The 19741-nt window shown below is 38.5% G+C and overlaps 1 protein-coding gene across 5 annotated transcripts in view; it reads left to right on the top strand.

The window, feature by feature from the left end:
* The window catches only part of Fggy (FGGY carbohydrate kinase domain containing), a 382280-nt gene that overhangs the window by 269824 nt on the left and 92715 nt on the right, over nucleotides 1-19741 (top strand). For all 5 annotated transcript variants that reach the window (XM_042682452.1, XM_042682444.1, XM_042682471.1 and 2 more), the window contains 2 exons: nucleotides 10134-10195; nucleotides 17561-17708. In XM_042682452.1, the coding sequence (XP_042538386.1) occupies nucleotides 10134-10195; nucleotides 17561-17708 (210 nt within the window). The remainder of the gene's footprint in view (nucleotides 1-10133; nucleotides 10196-17560; nucleotides 17709-19741) is intronic.

Genomic DNA, 19741 nt, shown 5'->3' with positions numbered 1-19741 from the left:
ATATTGCTCAATGTGGAATTAGTGGTAGACAGGTTCTTTTTTCTTCTTCCTCTTGTTCCTTCAGCATCTGGAGATGTGAATATTTTGTATTTTGACACCATTGTTTCTGAGTGATTTTTTCAGGTAATGAGTATATTTTCTTGTCGAACCTTGTTACTCCCTCCCTCATCTGAGGGATGTTTCTTTAACTTTACAATTCTTTAACCAGATGAAAATTTGAAGCCAGATATCATCTTATTTTTTCTATTAATAAGTTTTTTTCATTGTGAAAATACTGTACAGAGGGGTTACAATTACATGAGCAAGGTAATGAGTACATTTCTTATCAAGCATTGTTGCCTCCTCCTTTGTTTCCCCTTCCCATCCCTGGCCCCACCCAGCCAAAGTTGTAAAGTTCATTTTTCGACATAGCATCTTGTACCTTCATTGTTGCAATGGGTCCACCTGTATCGATATTTAAACAATTTGTTTTTTCCCTTCCCCTTCCCAAATTATACCAAAATCAAATACAGTGAAAACAGGGGTCATAGCATGGGGGTGGGACATACAAAGCACCAAAAAAAAATCATCACATAAATACATTAGAAACAATAGCAAGAAAGAAAAATCATTTGAGTCCTTATCTTGGGGCTCCCAAGTAGTTGGGATTTAAGATGATATCATCTTACTAGGCAAAATGAACCCAGATATCATCTTAAATCCCAACTACTTGGGAGCTGGAGGCAGGAGGTTCATGAGTTTGAGACCAGTTTATGCAAAGGTTTTGAGGAGACCTTTTATGCAGGTATACAGAATATAAAATGTTTTCCAGCATCTAAAACTTTAATTTGCAGACAAACAGGGCAGATTTGACTAGCATCTCTGACTAGCCTAGCTTTCAAGACAAAGATGAGTTTCAGTCTCACAGACCTCTGGTTTTGTACCAGAGAGTCAGTATAGCTGTCTACCTCTATCCCTGCATCTAGCAAGAGAAGAACATGAAGCATAGTAAGAGTGTAGGAAAGTAAATTGAAGCTGGGCGCTGGTGGCTCACACCTGTAATCCTAGCTTAGGAGCCTGAGATCTGAGGATCACAGTTCAAAGCCAGCCCAGGCAAGAAAGTTCATGAGACTCTTATCTCCAAAAAACCACCAGAAAACTGGAAGTGGCGCTGTGGCTCAAATGGTAGAACACTAGCCTTCAGCTGAATTGCTGAGGGACAGTGCTCAGGCCCAGAGTTCAAGCCTCACTACTGACCAAAGAAAAAGAAAGAGAGAGAGAGAGAGAGAGAGAGAGAGAATAAATTGAGATAGAATATCTCCAAGAGATAGAAATCAGGTCATATCTATGGTGAGACTGACCCTGACACCATTATTTCTTATAGTCCATCATCGTTTTTATTATTCTTCCTTATGGGTCATTTTTCACTGGCTGCTTTTAAGATTTTCCTTTTTATCTTTGTTTTTATTATAGTATGCAGAGATTCAATGTTCTTTGAATTCATGCTTCTTGAATTTGTAAGTTGATGTCTTGTCTCAGGCCTGGGAAATCTTCAGCATTTCCATGCTACTGAGGTTACACATATTAGGACCTTTGACTCTTGGCTCATTGACTCCTAAGAAACTTAAAGATGTAATTCTTTTCAGAGAATGTTCTCTTGCATATTCTTTTCCTCTCCATCCTGCTCTCTTTCCATCTCTCATTTGTCCTGTATTTTTTAGTTCATCACTCTTGGATCTAACCATCCCCAATCAGCCCTTAGACATATCAGTTATTTATTTTATTTTATTTTTTTATTGTAAAGATACTATACAGAGGGTTACAGTTACATGAGCAAGGTAATGAGTACACTTCCTATTGAGCATTGTTACCCCCTCCATTGTTTTCCCCCTACCAACCCTTCCCCGAGGTTCTTTTTTTTTTTTTTAATTGTGATTAAGTGATTATGTAATTTCCCAAATTTCACAGTATTGTGGAATAATAATGCTCATTTAAAGTCACAAGTTCATTCTAACTTTCCTGGAGCAAATTGTCTATCACAGTCTATAACATATAACGGTGTACACATATACACCATACAGGTGATCAGCAGCATGGGGATATTTAGTAGTGGTTCGACCAGATAAGAGGGAGTTCTTTGTTTCTTAAGTCTTGTTAATTTTGTTGTATCACCTAACATTTTGGATTTAGCATCCACTTATCAGGGAGACCATGTACCGTTTGTCTCTTTGCTCTTGGCTTACCTCGCTCAACATGATTCCTTCTAGCTCCATCCATTTCCCTGCAAATGCCATTATTTTGTCATTTCTAATGGCTGCATAATATTCCATTGTGTATAGATACCACAATTTTTGGATCCATTCATCTGTGGTGGGGCATCTGAGTTGTTCAGTTATTTATTTTAAATATAAAAATTTTCATTTTATAGAGGTTTTTTTGCCAGCTCTTGTTTGTTTATCAATTCTGAGACCATGTTCCTTTTCATTCTTAAGTATTGCTTAATGAACTACTTCTAATTCTTACATCTTTGATATCTCAGATTCAATATCTATCAAATGTCTTTTCCCTTCATTATGAATTTCATTCTCTTCCTCCATATGTCTAGAAATTTGGAGTTTTATCATGGGCGTTGTGACTAGAGACACTGGATTATTTATAAGCCTGTAAAAATACTGAATTTTGAAAGCAGGTAGCTTATTTACTGAACTCTGTTTTGTTTCTTTTGTAATGAGCACTTACTGAAATCTCTGTTGAGATCTTTTAGTTGAATCCTTTATAGTATTTTGTGCAGTACACATGTAATCAGAGATTAGGTTAGCATTTGTATGTTCAGTGCTAGAATTCCTTTCTTTGGCTCTCTTTTTCTAAGATCCTCTCTTAAACTATTTCTACCTACACTAGTTACTTCCGCTCTGACCTCTAATTTCTGATCATAATATATAACACTGATAACGGCCCTTCCCAGACCGAAACAAAATTACAAAATTAGCAAATATATAAAAACCATTTTTGTTTCCATGTATATAGTCTTCCTTAGTTTCTACTTGATTTTGACCCTGATTTAGTGGTCAGAAAAATGATTTTACTTTGCATTATAGCAAGTTTATATTATGTTTATTTATACTTGATACCATAATATTAGGTAGTTATAATTGCTATCTATAGTCAATTGATCTGACATGAGCTACTCAGCCATTATCAGAAGTGAAATCCCTGAATAATGTTTTTGAAAGCAGTAGAATATGAAGATGTAAGAGTATTTGGCTAGCGTATGCGTGGACTTGGGTTCCATCCCAAGTACCCCAAAAAAGGAGTAAGGAAGCAAATAGAATTATTTTGTCCCCTTGGGTAAAAGTCTTGAGTCTTTCCATTGTAGTTTCCTGTGGCCCACTAGGTTTGACCCTCTTCTTTCAACTCTATCCTGAGTTTGTGCAGCTTCCCCTCTTACTTTCCTGCCTTGTCTCACTTGATTTCCATCAAACTTTAGGTCATGTGAAGCTCTTTCCTTCCACAAAATCTTTGCATCTGCTGTCCCCTTTCCTTGGAAATTGCTGGATATTGTTCCTTTCAATATCTTTGTTTAGATTGCATCTTTAGAGAGCTTTCCTGACTCATTTTTCTAAAATCGTTGTGTTTATATGAGTAACTATTTCCCTCAGTACTCTATATCACTTTTGCACAGCATATATATATATATATATATATATATATATATATATATATATATATATAAAATAATCATACATACTTATTAGCTTTTGCTACCTTTCTATTATCTCAGAGGTGGAGTCATTGTTTATCTTCACTTAATCATCTATACCTATTTATCATGTCTAAATACAGTATGTGTTCAATTAAGCATTTGTTGAATCTATAAAGAATCAACTATATTTGAATGATGGCATTCTCATTTTCCCTTTCTTGGTAGAACTTTGTGAAAGCAATGAGTTTTATTCATCTTTGTCTCATTACTTATTAGAATGATGCCCAGCATACAAGGTAACCATGTACCTCATGTGTGAGCTTTATAAAAAACAACAGGCTAAAATGACACAAAACTACCAACTTTGGGAACGAAACTGAATACTCTAGTTATGAATTAAGTCAGAATTTATCTACTGGTAAGTGAAAGCATTATATATAAAGCTAATGAAGTTGTAAAACAAACAAACAAAAAAGCATAGCTCAGTTGTGTGTTTGCTCCTAGGGACTATGCAGTATTGAAATCCATCTACTTTTCCTCAGCAAAGAAAAAATGTTCTAGGCTACACTTTCTCCTTTCATCATATGTTCAACACAAAAAACCAGGCAAGGTGTTTTTTAGCTTCTGGATAAGAAACCAGCAAGTGAATTGTTAAAATAACTTATATTAGTCCAAAATAGCTAGTTATACAGTTCCAGTACTAGAGAGACAGAGGAAGGAGGGTCACAAATTCAAGACCAACCTGAAGCTGCAAAGAAAGTTCCTGTTTCAAAAGAAACCAGGGTTAGGTATGTTGCTCAGTGGTATAATGCTTGTGTATCATGTGCAAGGGCCTTCAGTAGGAAGAAAGAGGAAGAAGGAAGAAGAGGACGGAAGGAAGAGAGTTGACCTTATAAGTTAAAACAAATGGAAAGAAATAAGTTGTAAAAAATGGTGGACATTTCTTTTATACACACACACATACACACACACACACACACACACACACACACACACACACACACATGTATTTTACTCTACAATAAAAAAAAGTTTTAAAAAAACAAAACCAGTCTTGGGCTGGAAAGGTGGTTCAGTGGTAGAGTGTTTGCCTTGCATATATGAGGCCATAGGTCCTAAGCACCACATAAGCAGAAAAAGCCAGATCTGGCACTGTGGCTCAAGTGGTAGAGCACTAGCCTTGAGCTGAAGAGCTGAGGGACAGCCCCCAGGCCCAGAGTTCAGGCCCCATGACCAACAACAACAACAAAAATAGTCTTAAGGCTAATGCATAAAACCTGAGTTTTTAACTTTTCAGTGGTTAATTTTCATTTTTTGTGCTCTTGGAATTAGAACTTATTGCTTTACAGTCATTCCACATACTTGCTCAGCTGGTCGTTTACCACATGAGCCAGGCCTCTGGTCCCTTTGGCTAATTATTTTTTGGAGATATGGTTTAATGGACTTGTCTACCTGGGTTAATTTGGAACCACAATCCTGAAAATCGCAGCTTTTTGAGTAGCTAGAATTATGAGTGTAAGCCACTGGCACTCACCTATGAATCTGATTTTAGTAGGAGAGAAAAACTTTTCTCTTTTAAGAGCTTTGTTTAAACAAAATGACCATGTGATTCTCAAAATAAATTATAGATTGTATCTATATAGATTGCATCTATATGTTTTCCTTGACTGTAAACTCTTCACTAATAGTACTGACCTCTTAGACAGGGCAATTCTTTTTGTAATTTTACACACATTTTATTTATTTGTCATAATAATTTATAAAATGTTTTAGAGAGAATAAGAGATGATCTTGAATAAGATTAGGCCTTGATCCAGGGTCTTAGGATTCCTTGTCTTGTATCTAGGTGCCACATTAGGGGCAAAGTTGAAATGTCTAAGCGATCTAGAAAGATAGTCTAAATGAGAATAAATAGACAAGGCAAAGGGATCTTTCTGGCTTCCCTAGAAGCTGCTCCAGGACTCAGTTCCTCTCCTCTGAGACACCTGGGCACAGAGCAATGTATCTCCAGTGTTAGTAAAGCATGAGTGCCGTCATGTTGATGAATTAGTAACACTTGGCCAGAGTTGTTGGCAATGACAGTGAGTGGTAAGGCTTTTCCCCAACTTAAGAGAGCAGGCCCGCATGAAGTGGTTGGACATCTCATCATCTCCACTCAACCAACTTCTACCAGAATAGGAAATGTGGACAGCCCTGTGTTTTACACTTCCCAGTTTTCCAAGAGAAACTAGAATCTTCATCTTAAAGAAAATCTCCCAACATAATAGTAGTGTCTTAGTTTTGAAAACACAAAGGCCAAATAAAATATACCTTCAGGCCAGATGCCAACCTGTTCGTTCTCTCATCTCTGCTTTCTACTCTCTTGCATTACCATTTTTTTCCATGTTCCAAACACAGGTGCTACTTTCAGAAATAAAAACCTAAAATCCAAAATATCATAAGATAACTTGTCCATTTTGATCTTGACTTAAAAACTAACCCAAAGAAGACCTGCATCCGCCCGTTACAAGCTCCCATCATATTTCAATGGGGTGGACCTTCCTGCTCACTCTACCTGCTGTAGTCACAGCTGATACCTGAGAAGATGGCAGAAAAAAGAATGTAGTCATCGTTTAGAGGAGCTCAGTCTGTATATTTCTGAGGCAAACCCTTGGCAAAGACACCTTTGTTGTGAATCTAGTTATTTCATTGGGAAATAAATAACCATGAAAGGGGCACCATGTTCTTCTATACTGTGCCAAAAGCATTAGAGAATAGAATGTAAGTTCTGAGGTCAACCCTTAGAAAACAAGCACTTCCAGTCTGTTGAAACGAGTGCTCAGTGAATTGACAGACTAGCTCATTCTGAGCAATCAGGAAGAAATTACAATTACGACCAGATGCTAGGTAAAAACAAGAGTTGCTGACCCTTTGGGATTCCATTCTCCCAACTACATTTACTCTTTTGGTGGTACCCTTTTCATTTCAGAATGAGTGTTGGGAAGTGAAGGCTGCCTATATAACAGGCATTCTGCACAGCCTCCCCTGCAAAACAAATTTTATTAGCTTTGTTTATTCATTCAAAATGTCAGACATTGTTTAGGTACTAGGAAGTGAAAATAATGAGGACCTTACTTTATAAGATCCCGGTGGGTAAGGTTTATTGGTATTCTCAATAAACTAATTATTACAAAACATGTTTATTAATGCTAGTGTAGAGAAGGGAAGAGAATATTTGTCTTCTTCAACTATCAACCCCTACTCCTTCCCTGAATTTGCTGCTAATGAATTGTCTGATCATCTTCCTGTCCTGCATTTCCTGCCATATTGATTTTTCCTACCATATTGATTACTCCCCAAATCAAAATAATTTCCCATAGCCTCAAATTCAATGAAAGTATAAATGCTTGTTTTTCTCCTAATACTAATTGTCTTCCATCCTTCTTATCCATCTTTATTTCTGCCCCTTTATTTATTCTCTGATTTAATATACACTCACCCTGGGATCAGTGTGTTCCCAGAAAAAAAATAGATCCAAATGTAAAATATGTTACATACCACCAAGAAGAAAATATAAAGTGTTATATAATAATATTCTCTGCCTCCATTATGGTTGATTCATCCTACATTCATTTCACAAATATTATTGGACAACTATGATATTCTGGTCTTGTGGCTAGCTCCATTACTTTCTATCATGATGAATTTATCCCAGTGCTTGAGATAGAAGTTTTAGATCCCAGGCCCAAACTCTATTCACTTGTCCTTTTATGCTAAATAAAGAGATATGGTGAAGTAAAGAGAAAGGAGAGTTTTTGTGTGACAGCCATGGGAAGATAACACTTCAGCCCATCTTTAGCTATAATCCAGGTACAGACATAAGCTTCTAGATTTTATAGACAAAGAATTGGGAGCAGGAGGAAAGAAATATGCATAATCATTAAGCAGTCCAAGTCAAAGTATGGCTCAGTTGATTATAATTTAATTCTTGTTGTGGAAGGAGTTCCAGAGAACTTATCACTGTCATCTCTGGTCAGAATAAACATGTCATTGTCGCCTGATAGATGGTCTGAACTAAGGCTCAATTGTTTCTTAGGGCTGTTTTCAGTTCCATGTCATGAAGATACTATGGACCAATCCTCTCCTTCCCTTATTCTAAAGTAATTACAAAGACCCACAGAGAAAATGGGTGAGACCAGAGAGAAATGCAAAATGGAGGCAAGCTTCTCTCCTGTTTTTTGGTTAATTCATTTGCTCTGTAAGCAATCATTGCTTTTCAGAAAAAGCAGTTTTTAAGCGGCTTGTACATTCTTTCACTGGATTGCAGGTTCTTTGATATCCAGAACATGCTTCATCACCATAACCCAGAGTTGACCCTATAGGAATAACATGTTCAAGACTTGCATGATTTGTTTTCATGGAAAAAACCATGGTGTTATTTTGAAACCTCACCACAAAACTGTCCCAATGAAATTCAACAACTTAATATACTTGGAAATTTAGTATTGCATAGGAGTTAAGATCAAGGACTTTTGATATGAAGAGACACAGTTTGAGACCTTAGGCAAGTTAATCTTCCTTGCCATTTTTTCTAAAAGGAAGATGACTATGAAGGACGTTACTGAGATTCAGAGCAGTTTGGTGATTTACTCAAAATTACAAGCCGACTGAGAAATAGAGCCCAGGCCCAGCTACAGAAGACATTTTCTTCCTCTGTATACAGTTCTTGCTCTCAGGAAATACACTCAAAGAGCTGATCGCTACGAGGCTCAAGTAGCTATTCTTTCCTAGATTGATTAGAAATGAATCTTTCCAAATGGTTGTTTTAGGATCTTTGAGATTCGAGTAAACATTCAGCAGTACATAGCTGAGATTGATCCACTCCTGAACAGGATTGCCTACATCTTAGCAAGCTGGATAGAGTATGGGGAAACATTTCTGTCCCCGTGTACAGCACACAGTTTTGTTTAGAGCCACCAACCAAATTTGGAATTGAATCCTAGACATGGGTTTTCAAAAATGAGAAGCTGGTTTTCTGTAGCATTCAGAAATCTGTGTCCTTGGAGAGCTGTCCTGCCTTCCCTAGAGACAACTTTTCAGTCAATGGAGATTCTCTTGACAGTGCCGGGACACTTTAAGTTTTTTCTTAAAAGTCTGTACTCTACCATGGTTTCCCTTATTTGCAACAGCTAGTATATGTGTGAGACAAGCAGAAAAGGTCAGATAAGTTTATGTTAGGTGAAATGAACCCCAAGATAAGTATTCAAATGTTTTTCCTTTCATGTTATTGTTTCTAACATATTTATAAGATTATTTCTTTGTTGCTTTGTATGTCCCTCCCCCACAGTATAACCCCTGCTTTCTCTGTATTTGATGTTGGTATAATTTGTGGAGGGGAAGGGAAAAAACAAATCGTTTAAATAGAGATACAGGTGGACCCATTGCAACAATGAGATGTACAAGTCGTTATATCAAAAACGAACTTTACAACTTTGGCCGCGGGGGCGGGGGGGGTGGGGGGAAGGGAAGGGGAAGGAATCGGAAGGGGAAACAAAGGAGGAGGCAGCAATGCTTGATGAGAAATGTATTCATTATCTTGCCCATGTAATTGTAACTCCTCTGTACGGTATTTTCACAATAAAAAAAAGTCTGTACTCTGTCTTAATATTCTCATTCTTTTCCTCGGTCAATGATTCCCTATTAGTAAGACACAGTAAGTACTTCAAGGTTTGACCCTGTTCTGGGGTGACAGCATAGATTAGGAGGGGGAGATGATGTGATCCAGACACATTTGATGCTTTTAATGGTGAGACTCCCTTCCCATCCCCCACCCCATACCACCATTCAATTCAAGCTGCCCTGTTTTCCTCACTCTTCATTGTAGGGTTATATGCTACCTACTGCCACCAGTTTCGCCTCGATTGAACTCTTGATTGCTACTCTTGTCTCTAAACTTTCTGGGTTTAGAAATCTGAAGTTAAACAAAGCTACATTTCTGAAAGAACTGAGATACTCATGCTGAACTGGCATTTAATGTCTAGTCTTTCCAAAAAAACAAACATTTGTAGACTTATTTTCTAGCTTAAAGGTAGTTTGAACAGGACACTGGTGGCTCACGTCTGTAATATTAGCTACTCAGGAGAGTAAAGTCTAAAGATTATTGAGGGAGCAACAAAGTTTGACAAGAAATGTTCTCATTACCTTACTTATGTAACTGTAACCCTTCTGTACATCACCCTTACAATTAAATTAAATTTTAACAAAAAGCCTGAACAGAAAAGTTGGTGAGATTCTTATCTCTAATTAACCAGGAAAAAGCCAGAATGGAGGTATGGCTTGAGTGGTAGACAGCCTTGAGCAAAAGAGCTGAGCAGGAGCATAAGACCCTGAGTTCAAGTCCCAGTACTAGCAAAAAAAAAAAAAAAAAAGATCAGAGAAGCCATAAATTTGACCCATTTCTCTTGTTTTGTAGATAGAACACATGGTGCAGGGCCACGCTGCCTTTCCTGAACTACAAGCCAAGGCCTCGGCCAGGTACTGTTCACTTTGTTCCCCTACAGCTTTCTTGTGTGACAATCATTCCCTTTGGACTGTTACATGATTTTCACATCTCATGGACAAAGAAAATGCCTGACAGCATTTAAGATAATCATCCAGATGGTTCAGAGCATGTATGTATTGATTTTTAGAATGAATTAAAGAAACTCAGAAAACCTAGAGATTCCCCAAAGTATCTAAGAAATGGATGACAAACTTTTTTTTTTTTTACAAACTTTTGATATAGATGAGGGTGCCTGGATTCCAGAGTCCATCTCTTTATGCCTTCATACCTCACTATAAAGTAAAATAACAATATTAAACACTTTGTATGGTTATTTAGAAAATTAAATGAGTTCAAATCATTGCTGCCACTTAGAAATAATTGTTACGTTATAATAGGTGTTTAGCAAATACCAGTGGTAATGATAGAAATGATTATGGTTTAGGTACTTATATTAAACAGTCCAATTCCACCAAGAAGTTTCCTGCTTATATGGAAGGCACACCTGTGCAGAATGCAGTGCATGCTCACTATAGTATAGGAAGTGTGCTCTTAGAATGTGAAAAAAGAAGGCTAGTCCTGACATGTTGTCTAAGAAAAACATAAGTTTTTATTTCCAGGAATCTCTAATTATAATGCTGTGACCCTTATACTATATACCCTTTATCTACTTAGAGGCAGTATAGCCTAGAAAAGAGATCCTGAATTTCAAATCATCAGTGAGCCCTTTTTATTGTGCACCAAGCTTTTGTTCATCTCAACAAAACATGTTAAGTATAGATTTCTGTGAAGATACAAATTCTTGGAAAAGAATCCAGCATTCATAAGCCACAAGAAATGAGCACTAGGTTTGGAGTTTAGAGAACTGAATTCAAAATCTAACTCTATTGTTAGAAAGCATCAGAAGGTCGGCCTGAGCACCTCTAAATGATTCTCTGAGTTCAGTGATGGATTTGAGAATCCCTCACTTTGGAGACTGAGTATGACCATGCTGCTGAGAACTCATTCTATTGTCCTCTCCAGAATTAGTTATATTCATTTTTTTCACATAACTGCATACCCTCTTCCACTTGCTTTCCTGGATTTTTCCTCTTTAGAGATGTTTTTCCAAAGGCTTGAGTAATCTCTTGATCACTCTGTTTGCTTATTTTCTCTCCTTCTTTGCTCACTCTAATTCGAATTCATTCTAATTTGAAACATTTCACGTTATGGTCACCATTGACTTAGGCATTGCTACATCCACACAACATTCTTAGCCCTGTTCCTGGTTCCTGAGTTCTTAGCAGTACATGACACCAGTGATTGTGCTTTTCTTCTGTTCTTTTATTTTGGCTTTCTAGAATGTCACCCTCTTCCTGTTGCTTCTGTGTCTCCAACTCCTTCCTTTCAAGCTCATAGTCATTTTTGGCCATCAACATCAGTGTTCATCACAGCCATGTTTCTGTTTTTTTGTTGTTGTTTTTTCTGCTCTTTCTTCCAAGGTGATTCCCCACTATACCGTTGACTTCATTTCCTTCTGTATTTGGCTGACTTTCAAATGTTATCTCCAGCTCAGAGATATATTCCATGAATATTAGTTATCTTCCACCTTCTATTGTCTTACAAAGGAAAGGGCTTCTGTAATCATATCAGATTTATGAAGACATTTTAGGTTTTACAATAAAATAGGCGTAGCTGCTCTTGCTTGAAAGGGAGACTAAATCCCTGAGATATGGAGCCCTTTACCTCTTCTTCTGTGACTTGGGGCTTTCTGAAATCAGTGTAGATCAGCTCAACTGGGAGCTGAGCACCAGCAAATCGTGTCTGAAATTGTGGGGAAAAAGTGTTGATAAACACATTGGGTGTTTTATCTTCATGTTTAACCATAATCCTCTTATCTCTGAATAGATGTCTTGCAATAAATTGAGTAAACAATAACTAGTTGTATCCATACGTGCAAACTGGGAACCAAAGACTCTTTTCAGTGGTGCTAAGTAACCAGATCTGCTGGGCCCTGGTGGCTCACACCTGTAATCCTAGCTACTCAGGAGACTGAGATCTAAGGATCGAGGTTCAAAGCCAGCCCAGGCAGAAAAGTCCATAAGACTCTTATCTCCAATAAACTGCTCAGAAAACCTCAAGTGGCGCTGTGGCTCAAGTAGTAGAGTGCTAGCTTTGAGCTGAAGAGCTAAGAGACAGTGCCCAGGCCCAGAGTTCAAGCCCCATAACATCCCCCCCCCCCCACACACACACACCATATTATTTACTTCTTAGCCAGAGATCATACTGTTGCAACTTTAGCTCTTTTTATTATGTGCCTTGACCAACAATGTCTCAGATGGAAGTTCGGGTAATATCAGGGATTTTAGAAGACTTCTCTTCAATGATGTTGGGGGTCTTGTGATTTTGCCTAAGCTAGCTTCAGATTATAATCTTCTACTATACTTCCTCTGAAATTGGGATTACAGTGATGGACCACCACAAACAGACCATTCTAACCTTTTAGTCTGGGCTGATCTCAAACCATAATTCTTTTATTTTTGCCCCTAGTATAGCTGGAAATGGCATGATTTCCTGCAAATGACATTATCTTATTTTCTTTATGGCTGTGTACCCCCACATACACACATGCACATACACACACACACACACACATATATATCATATTTTCTTCATCCATTATGTGTGATGTGTGATATATATGTGATATATCTATATGCTATATCTATAGCTAATTAGCTAACTATATCACATCTTCTTCATCCACTCATCTGTTTTGGGGCATGTTGGCTGATTCTGCTATTCTGCTATTGTGAATAGTAAGGACTACAGTAAACATAGAAATGCAGGTGAACATTTTTCCTCATCTGATTTATTCCTCTAGCTTTTGGGCCTCCTCTTATTCCCATAATCCCACTGAAGAGTAATTGCTTAAAATTTATTGATTTTCTGGTATGACAATTTTCAGGCACAGTTTTTTTTCACTAATGAGGGTGATGGAGATCCCAGGACTACTCCTCTTTTCCTCTTTGAGGCTTCAGGATGGGAGGTGAGGATGCATTCAGTGCCAGGAGGACTTGGGTCTGGGAAAGGCCTCTAGAGTTGAGGAATGAGGATTGCTATCAGGAAGGTAAAAAGACAAGGAAAGGGGTTGTGGGAAAGTGGAAGCAGAAGAGGCAAACAGGTAAGGTGTGTGTGCAGATTATGAAAACAAAATGTAATCTAATGCTTTTTTTTTTTCTTGAGAAGTAAACCAGCAAAGATTTACAATAGAAAAAGATAAGCAGAGCTTCTGCTAGACAGGAAGGGTGCCAAGGGAGGACACCTAATACTTTATTTTTAATAAAAAGTAGTTTAATCGTTTAACATTATTAAAGTTGCCTTTTTATAAAACTACCTTTTCATTAAAGGTAGTTTAGTGTGGATAGATCATGGAAAGTACAGGGTGAAAGCTAGCCAACGAAGAAATTCTTGTGCCAGGAAGGAAGTTTGTGCTGTCGTAAGCCATTGCAGGGTGGAGGGGTTATATTTACTTATAGTGTAAAAGAATTTCCCAGAAAAAATGGAAGGGGCAAGATTTAAAGCAGATATATATCTATATATCTACAGATATATATCATAACACTGAAGAAAACATTGCTAATTAACAAGGATATTCAGAAGAAGGAATCAAGTCCTGCTGAAAGGTTTAATGGGGGAATGGATGAGTTACAAATCATCCCTACTCTGACATGACCCTCAGGTGATTCTGTGGGTAACTGCTGGAGTGATATTGATTTGATTAGAGCAAGAAAGAGAAGGAAGAGTGAATATATCATCAAAGATGATGTATGTCATATTAGACCTTTCTAATTGAGTTACCTTTGGACATCCAAGAAAAGGCATTTAGTAGGTGGTTGGATACTTGACCTGGCAGTCATGAGAGAAACAGGCTGGTAGTAAGGACATATATTTGGCAGTCCTCAGTACTAGGTGGTAACTGGAGCCATGAGGAAGAATGGGATCTGCCAAGAGAATATAAGGAGTAAGAAGGGGCCAAAGGCAGGACTCATAAAGAGCTCACAAATTACCAGGACAAGTGGACAAAGAGATACACATGCCTAGGAGGTAGAAAAATCAAGAGAGTATTTTTAAATAAAAGAGATCAGATAAAGAATGGGTCAAATGATGTAAAGTGCAGAAGATTATGCAATGGGTTATAGAGGATAAGTTTCAGTAAAACACATACTGCATTGGTACAATTATCCTTGTCCTACTGTGTGTTTTGACTTTTGGATTAAGAGTATGATCAGAATATTTCTAAGCAGCCTGGTAATCCAAAGAATGCATTGATTTCTAGAAAGGGAGAGTAGTCAAAGGATTCCCCAGAGGCACTGTCTGCATTTAAGATGGTAGGCAATATAATAGGTCTGGAAAATATTGTAAGTCTGTGACAGCAAAGGAGAAGGAATTATTTTTCAAGCACTTGCCATTTCATGTGCTTGGGGCTCAGCATTTAATCTTCCTGTCAGCCCATAAGGTAGAGAGTATTATCTCCTACTATAGGAGAGTGAACTGGACCCTGAGATGTTTAGTGTGCTTGCTCTCCAACTGGTTCACAGTACAGTCACTTTATGATTGTTGAAACTGTTTTCTTCACCATGTTCCAGTGAACATGGGCAGCAAGAACATCTCCCTCTGAGACAGTTACAGGAGATGGCCTTCATGAGAGGGAAAAGGATATCTAGTAGACAGCATTACTAGGATGTGATGCCCCAGTTGGAAGAAGGGCAGACTGATACTTGGGAAGGGATTGCTAAAACATAAAAAATGAAGCAAAATCAGAACTAAAAGACATGGTGCAAGGTTAAAATTATATGAATAATGATGTGCATTAGCTATTTTAATGTTTTCCAAGTGCATTTCATTTTGAATGATATACTCAGATAGTACACATGGTAAGGAATAATTGAAAAAACATGTAGGGCAATGGCTGCATTTAAAGAATAAACACACAGCTGCAAGGAGGTTAGGAGTCAAAGGGGCGGCATATGCCTCATCCCCCAGGGATCTCATTAGTGCATGAGTGGCCATATATGTAGAGGCTAAATGAAGCTCACTGTTTGCAAAGATCCACAGTAAATGAGACAATGACGAATCAATAGTAATTAGGCCTATGGATTGTTATTGACCTAGATGTCTGAAACCAAATGCCCTGTTCTGAGATTCCTTGAGAGGAAGATAAAAAGATTTATAGACATGTGCTGCTGCCTCCTCCTCCTCCTCCTCCTCCTCCTCCTCCTCCTCCTCCTCCTCCTCCTCCTCCTCCTCCTCTTCTTCTTCTTAGAAAAGCTCGCTTTATTCTAAGAGCAGAGATGCTATTCTGAAATGGAAAGTGGCCAGGGTTTGTGCAGATGCTTGGTTTCTGGCTACAAAGATGTTCTTGCAGCTTCTGCTAGGAATATGGTTCCATTGGACCAGAAGCAAGGAGATCTCCAGGATATGATCATATTCTACTCCCAATAATTGTTCTAGCTTCACCTTCTATGGTGGCTCCGAAGATCTTTTCCTAAAACCATAACAGAATGTTCTAAAGCACGGTTTGAGTGTGAAGCTTTGACAAATCATTTTTGATTTGTGACACATAACTTCAAAGTCACCCAGAGAAGTGTTTTGTTTGGTTCCTGTCCTGTCTGAGTTCACTGTGTAGAGGGTATTAGTGATGGCCCCCTGCCTTAGGCCAGTAGAAGTAGACTTAGTGCATGCTCAGGGATGGCACCTGCTGGCCCTGTAGATGTTGAGCCTGTTCCTACTCCTCCAATGTGATCAGAGGCAGAAGACTTTACAGATGACAACGAGACAGTGAAGCAGAAAGCAAAGAGATTGCTGGTGGGTAAGGCGGCCTCTGCCTCCACCCAATACACACTCACACACACTTACACATTTGCACACACTCACTGCGCAAGCCCAGCAGATTTGTTGTATTTTGTATCTTGAAGTGCTGAATAAAATCTTTATTTGATAAGCGTTCAGCCAACAAAGGGGAGGAAAGAGAATTTGGAAACCACTTTTCTGTTTGTTTTCTTAAATTTAGTTTAGAAAGGTTGGCCAGGTATCACAAATCTAAAACTAGAAATCGCTGAGTTTTTCTCCTAAAGCATTTGTCATAAATATTGTGTGAAGTATCTTCGGTATTAACTACCCTGAGCATTGATTTCCTATACCTTTTTCTAGCATTACTCTAGCCATGTGTTTAACTTTTAAACCTGAAGTTCCAAGGACACTGGGAGGGAACTGATAAGAGAAGCTGACCTCTGATGTATCCAATACACTCTATTTCTGGGTCCGTTGTTGAGAGCCTAGGAGGGCAGCATCTTTAGAGAAGGCAAGGCTAACCACTTTTAATCTTTGTACCCTATAGTAAGAATTCATGAATGGGAAAACCAGGATATTGAAAGGCTAAGTCACGATGCCTATTTAAGGCCTGGCTTTCATTTCACCTATTCTTAAAGAGAGAAAAACTCACCAGGTGCTGGTAGCTCACACCTGTGATCCTAGCTACTCAAGAGGCTGAGACCTGAGGATCGTGGTTTGAAGCCAGCCCAGGTAGGAAAGTACATGAGACTCTTTTCTCCAATTTACTGCTCAAAATGCCAGAACTGGAGCTGTGGCTCAAGAGGTAGACTGTTAGTCTTGAGCAAAGAAACTCAGGGAAAGTGCTCAGGCCCTAAGTTCAAGCCCCAAGAGACAGAGAAGCAGAGAAAGACAGAGATACAGAGAGAGACCTACACATGGCATTTCTTAGGTCAAGGTTGAAAAATTCATTCTCCAACTTCTGATCTTAACTGAATTCATGACACAGATTCATTTCCCTTAGCAACTTCCTCTACTGAATCCAGGAACATGCATTTGTCTCCATTTGTCATCTCATCATTGTTATTACAATTAGGAAGACTGATTTAATAAATCCTTTACATATGTACTGTATTGCACAGCTTGCAGAATACTATGTCTCACATATATAATCTTCTTTGATCTTTACAATAACCCCATGAGGTAAGCTGGACAGGAATTGTGATATCTGTTTTTACAGATGAGAAGAGGGTGGTTCTGAAGGTTTGAATAACTTTCTCATAGTTACATGCCTACAAGAAGTAAAACCACTCCTAGGTCTGGTCTTCAGACTCCAACTCATTTCACTTTTCACTAGGAATGGCATTCTTTCTTTGTAGTAGTGCAGTGTGACTTGAGAATGTACTAGATTAGTTTCTTTGAAGCTTTCGGGAGTCTGCTTGCTTTCCTGGGTCTGATATGGGAAGTACAAATGGTTTCTTTCTACAGAACAATTATTTTCCTGGCTCTACCCCCCCTTCTGAAAACAAAATCCACTTCTCTTCCAGATGCCAGAGTATATATGCATATTTGAACAGTCACCTGGATCTGATTAAGAAGGCTCAGCCTGTGGGTTTCCTCACTGTTGATTTACATGTTTGGCCAGATTTCCATGGAAACCGCTCTCCCTTAGCAGATCTGACACTAAAGGGCATGGTAAGTAACAGCCAGTCCTTGCACTGAAGTAAAGGCGGCCAAACTGCTACAAAGTTTCGAAGAAACAAAGTAAGGAGAATAAAAAAGAAAAACAAGACGAAGAAAAGCAAAATAGGACAGTAGTGAACTAGCGTCTTTAAGATGCATTGTTGTGAAGGCTTTGTGCTGATCCTAGGACAATCTGCTGAAAGTCCTTTTTATTCCTGAGCCAACCTTGAGCACTTTCTAAGTCGCATTTCCTACATTCAGCTACTGCTGGCTTCTTTGTCCCTTGGTGTGACCAAAAAGCCATGTCTGTGTAATTTTTACATTTCTAACTGTTTATAAAGTTATGTTTTCCATCCCCATTGCTAGGCCAGTTGGTACACCAGTGGTAAACCTTATCTACCACTCTTTGCCTGCCAGAGCAAAGACCTAGGCTCTGCGTGAGGGCTGCTCAGTGTCCATGGCAGTACATTTAGGATTTCAGATTAAACTTCGTTGAGAATAAATATAACTAGTAACTTCTATTGGAGGATGAAGTCAGCTCTTAGTGAACTCTTTAGGTTCACTTCCAGTCTAGGAATGCTGGGCCCTCCTATAGAGCTTGAATGAACTTGGTGGGTAAGCTTACAACCACAGAAGCAAAGATACATCTTAGAGCCACAAAGGATGAGTGGGCTGGGAGCAGGCTGGCCATTGAGAATAATGTTTGAGGATGGATAAGGGAAATTAAATCTGGAGAAGCAGAACTTCTCCAAGGGGACGAATAAGAAGCATGAAAGAAGTCAAGAAGGCTAGACGCTGAGCCTTCCCTAGAAGGAAAGTTTAAAATGGGAAGTTCAAATAGAGGCTTTGAAAAATTTAAATTACAGCACAGGGTGCATCTGGACAGTGGCTTAGTCCTGCTAGCTTTAAAAACATCAAGACTCAAAATAACTATAGGTCAGAGATAGTTAAATCAGATTTTTAAAAAGATAATAAAGAGGCTATTTATCACTGCAGAAAGACAATTTACTAATACCAAATGGATTAGGTGGATAATGAATCTTTCATATACTTGACATATGCTAATGTTTATATACTAATAGTCATGTCTAAATGAACTAATATGAGCTACCATTTTATCACACTTAGAAATATGTTGATTTGTAAAACAATTACAAGCCAAGCTATATTTGGTGGGGAAAGAAGAGTAACTAAACAGAATTGCGGCCATCGGAGATATTACAGTCTTTGGGTGGTAGATGTACTCAAACTCTAGGTGTGTCTTCACCGTTCGGCCTCTCTGGATAGATTGGAGATTGTGTAACACGGTTTCAGCAGTCGGGAAAGGCTTCAGACAACAAGTGACACTGATTCTGCATGAGGGTAGAAGGGGATCTGTGGCCAAGGGAATCACAGTGTTCTTGACAGGAGAGAGAACTTGATATGTGAATGAATGTCCCCGTCCTCCCATTTCATGAGTGTCCATCATTTGGCTCTGTATCCCCTTGTCTAATTCTTGATAGATTGCATGGCATTTTCTCTTGGAAACATGAAATGAAAGTGTTTTTCCAGCGAGCCTCTTGACTCTTGAACTCCACATGCCACAAGTATCAACCTTTCTACCTTCTCTACCCTCCCTCTTGTTCGCTCTCCTCTTACTTTTGCTAACTAATGAATACCTATTGTGTGCAGACCTATACTAAGCCCAGAGAATAGTAAGCAAAAAAAACCAACATCTGTTTCAGGTTACACCAAATCGGGAGATCATTGTTGTATATGTATGAGTATGTGTGCATGTGTTTACATCGTCATTATACCATGTGATCCTTGGAATATAGACATCTGTGCAAGCTGAAGGAGGTACTCACTCAATGTCTCACTGTGGAATTTTTTTTTACGTGGCATCTGTCTAGTGAACATCTGGCAGCCTGTATCTACTTCACTCAGAAATACCCATGAAGATGTAAAGCAGGCATAAACTCATGGTGACTTTGAAAAGTAGGTTGATTCTCAACTGGGAAAACTAAGCTCGAAATTCTCAAAGAGAATCTTTGAAGATGTTGCAG

This window comes from Dipodomys spectabilis, unplaced genomic scaffold, assembly GCF_019054845.1.
Source record: "Dipodomys spectabilis isolate Male_0828 unplaced genomic scaffold, ASM1905484v1 ptg000002l, whole genome shotgun sequence".
Classification (NCBI taxonomy): Eukaryota; Metazoa; Chordata; class Mammalia; order Rodentia; family Heteromyidae; genus Dipodomys; species Dipodomys spectabilis.
Note: the sequence above shows the minus strand (reverse complement) of the source record. Positions and strands in the feature narration are given on the sequence as shown.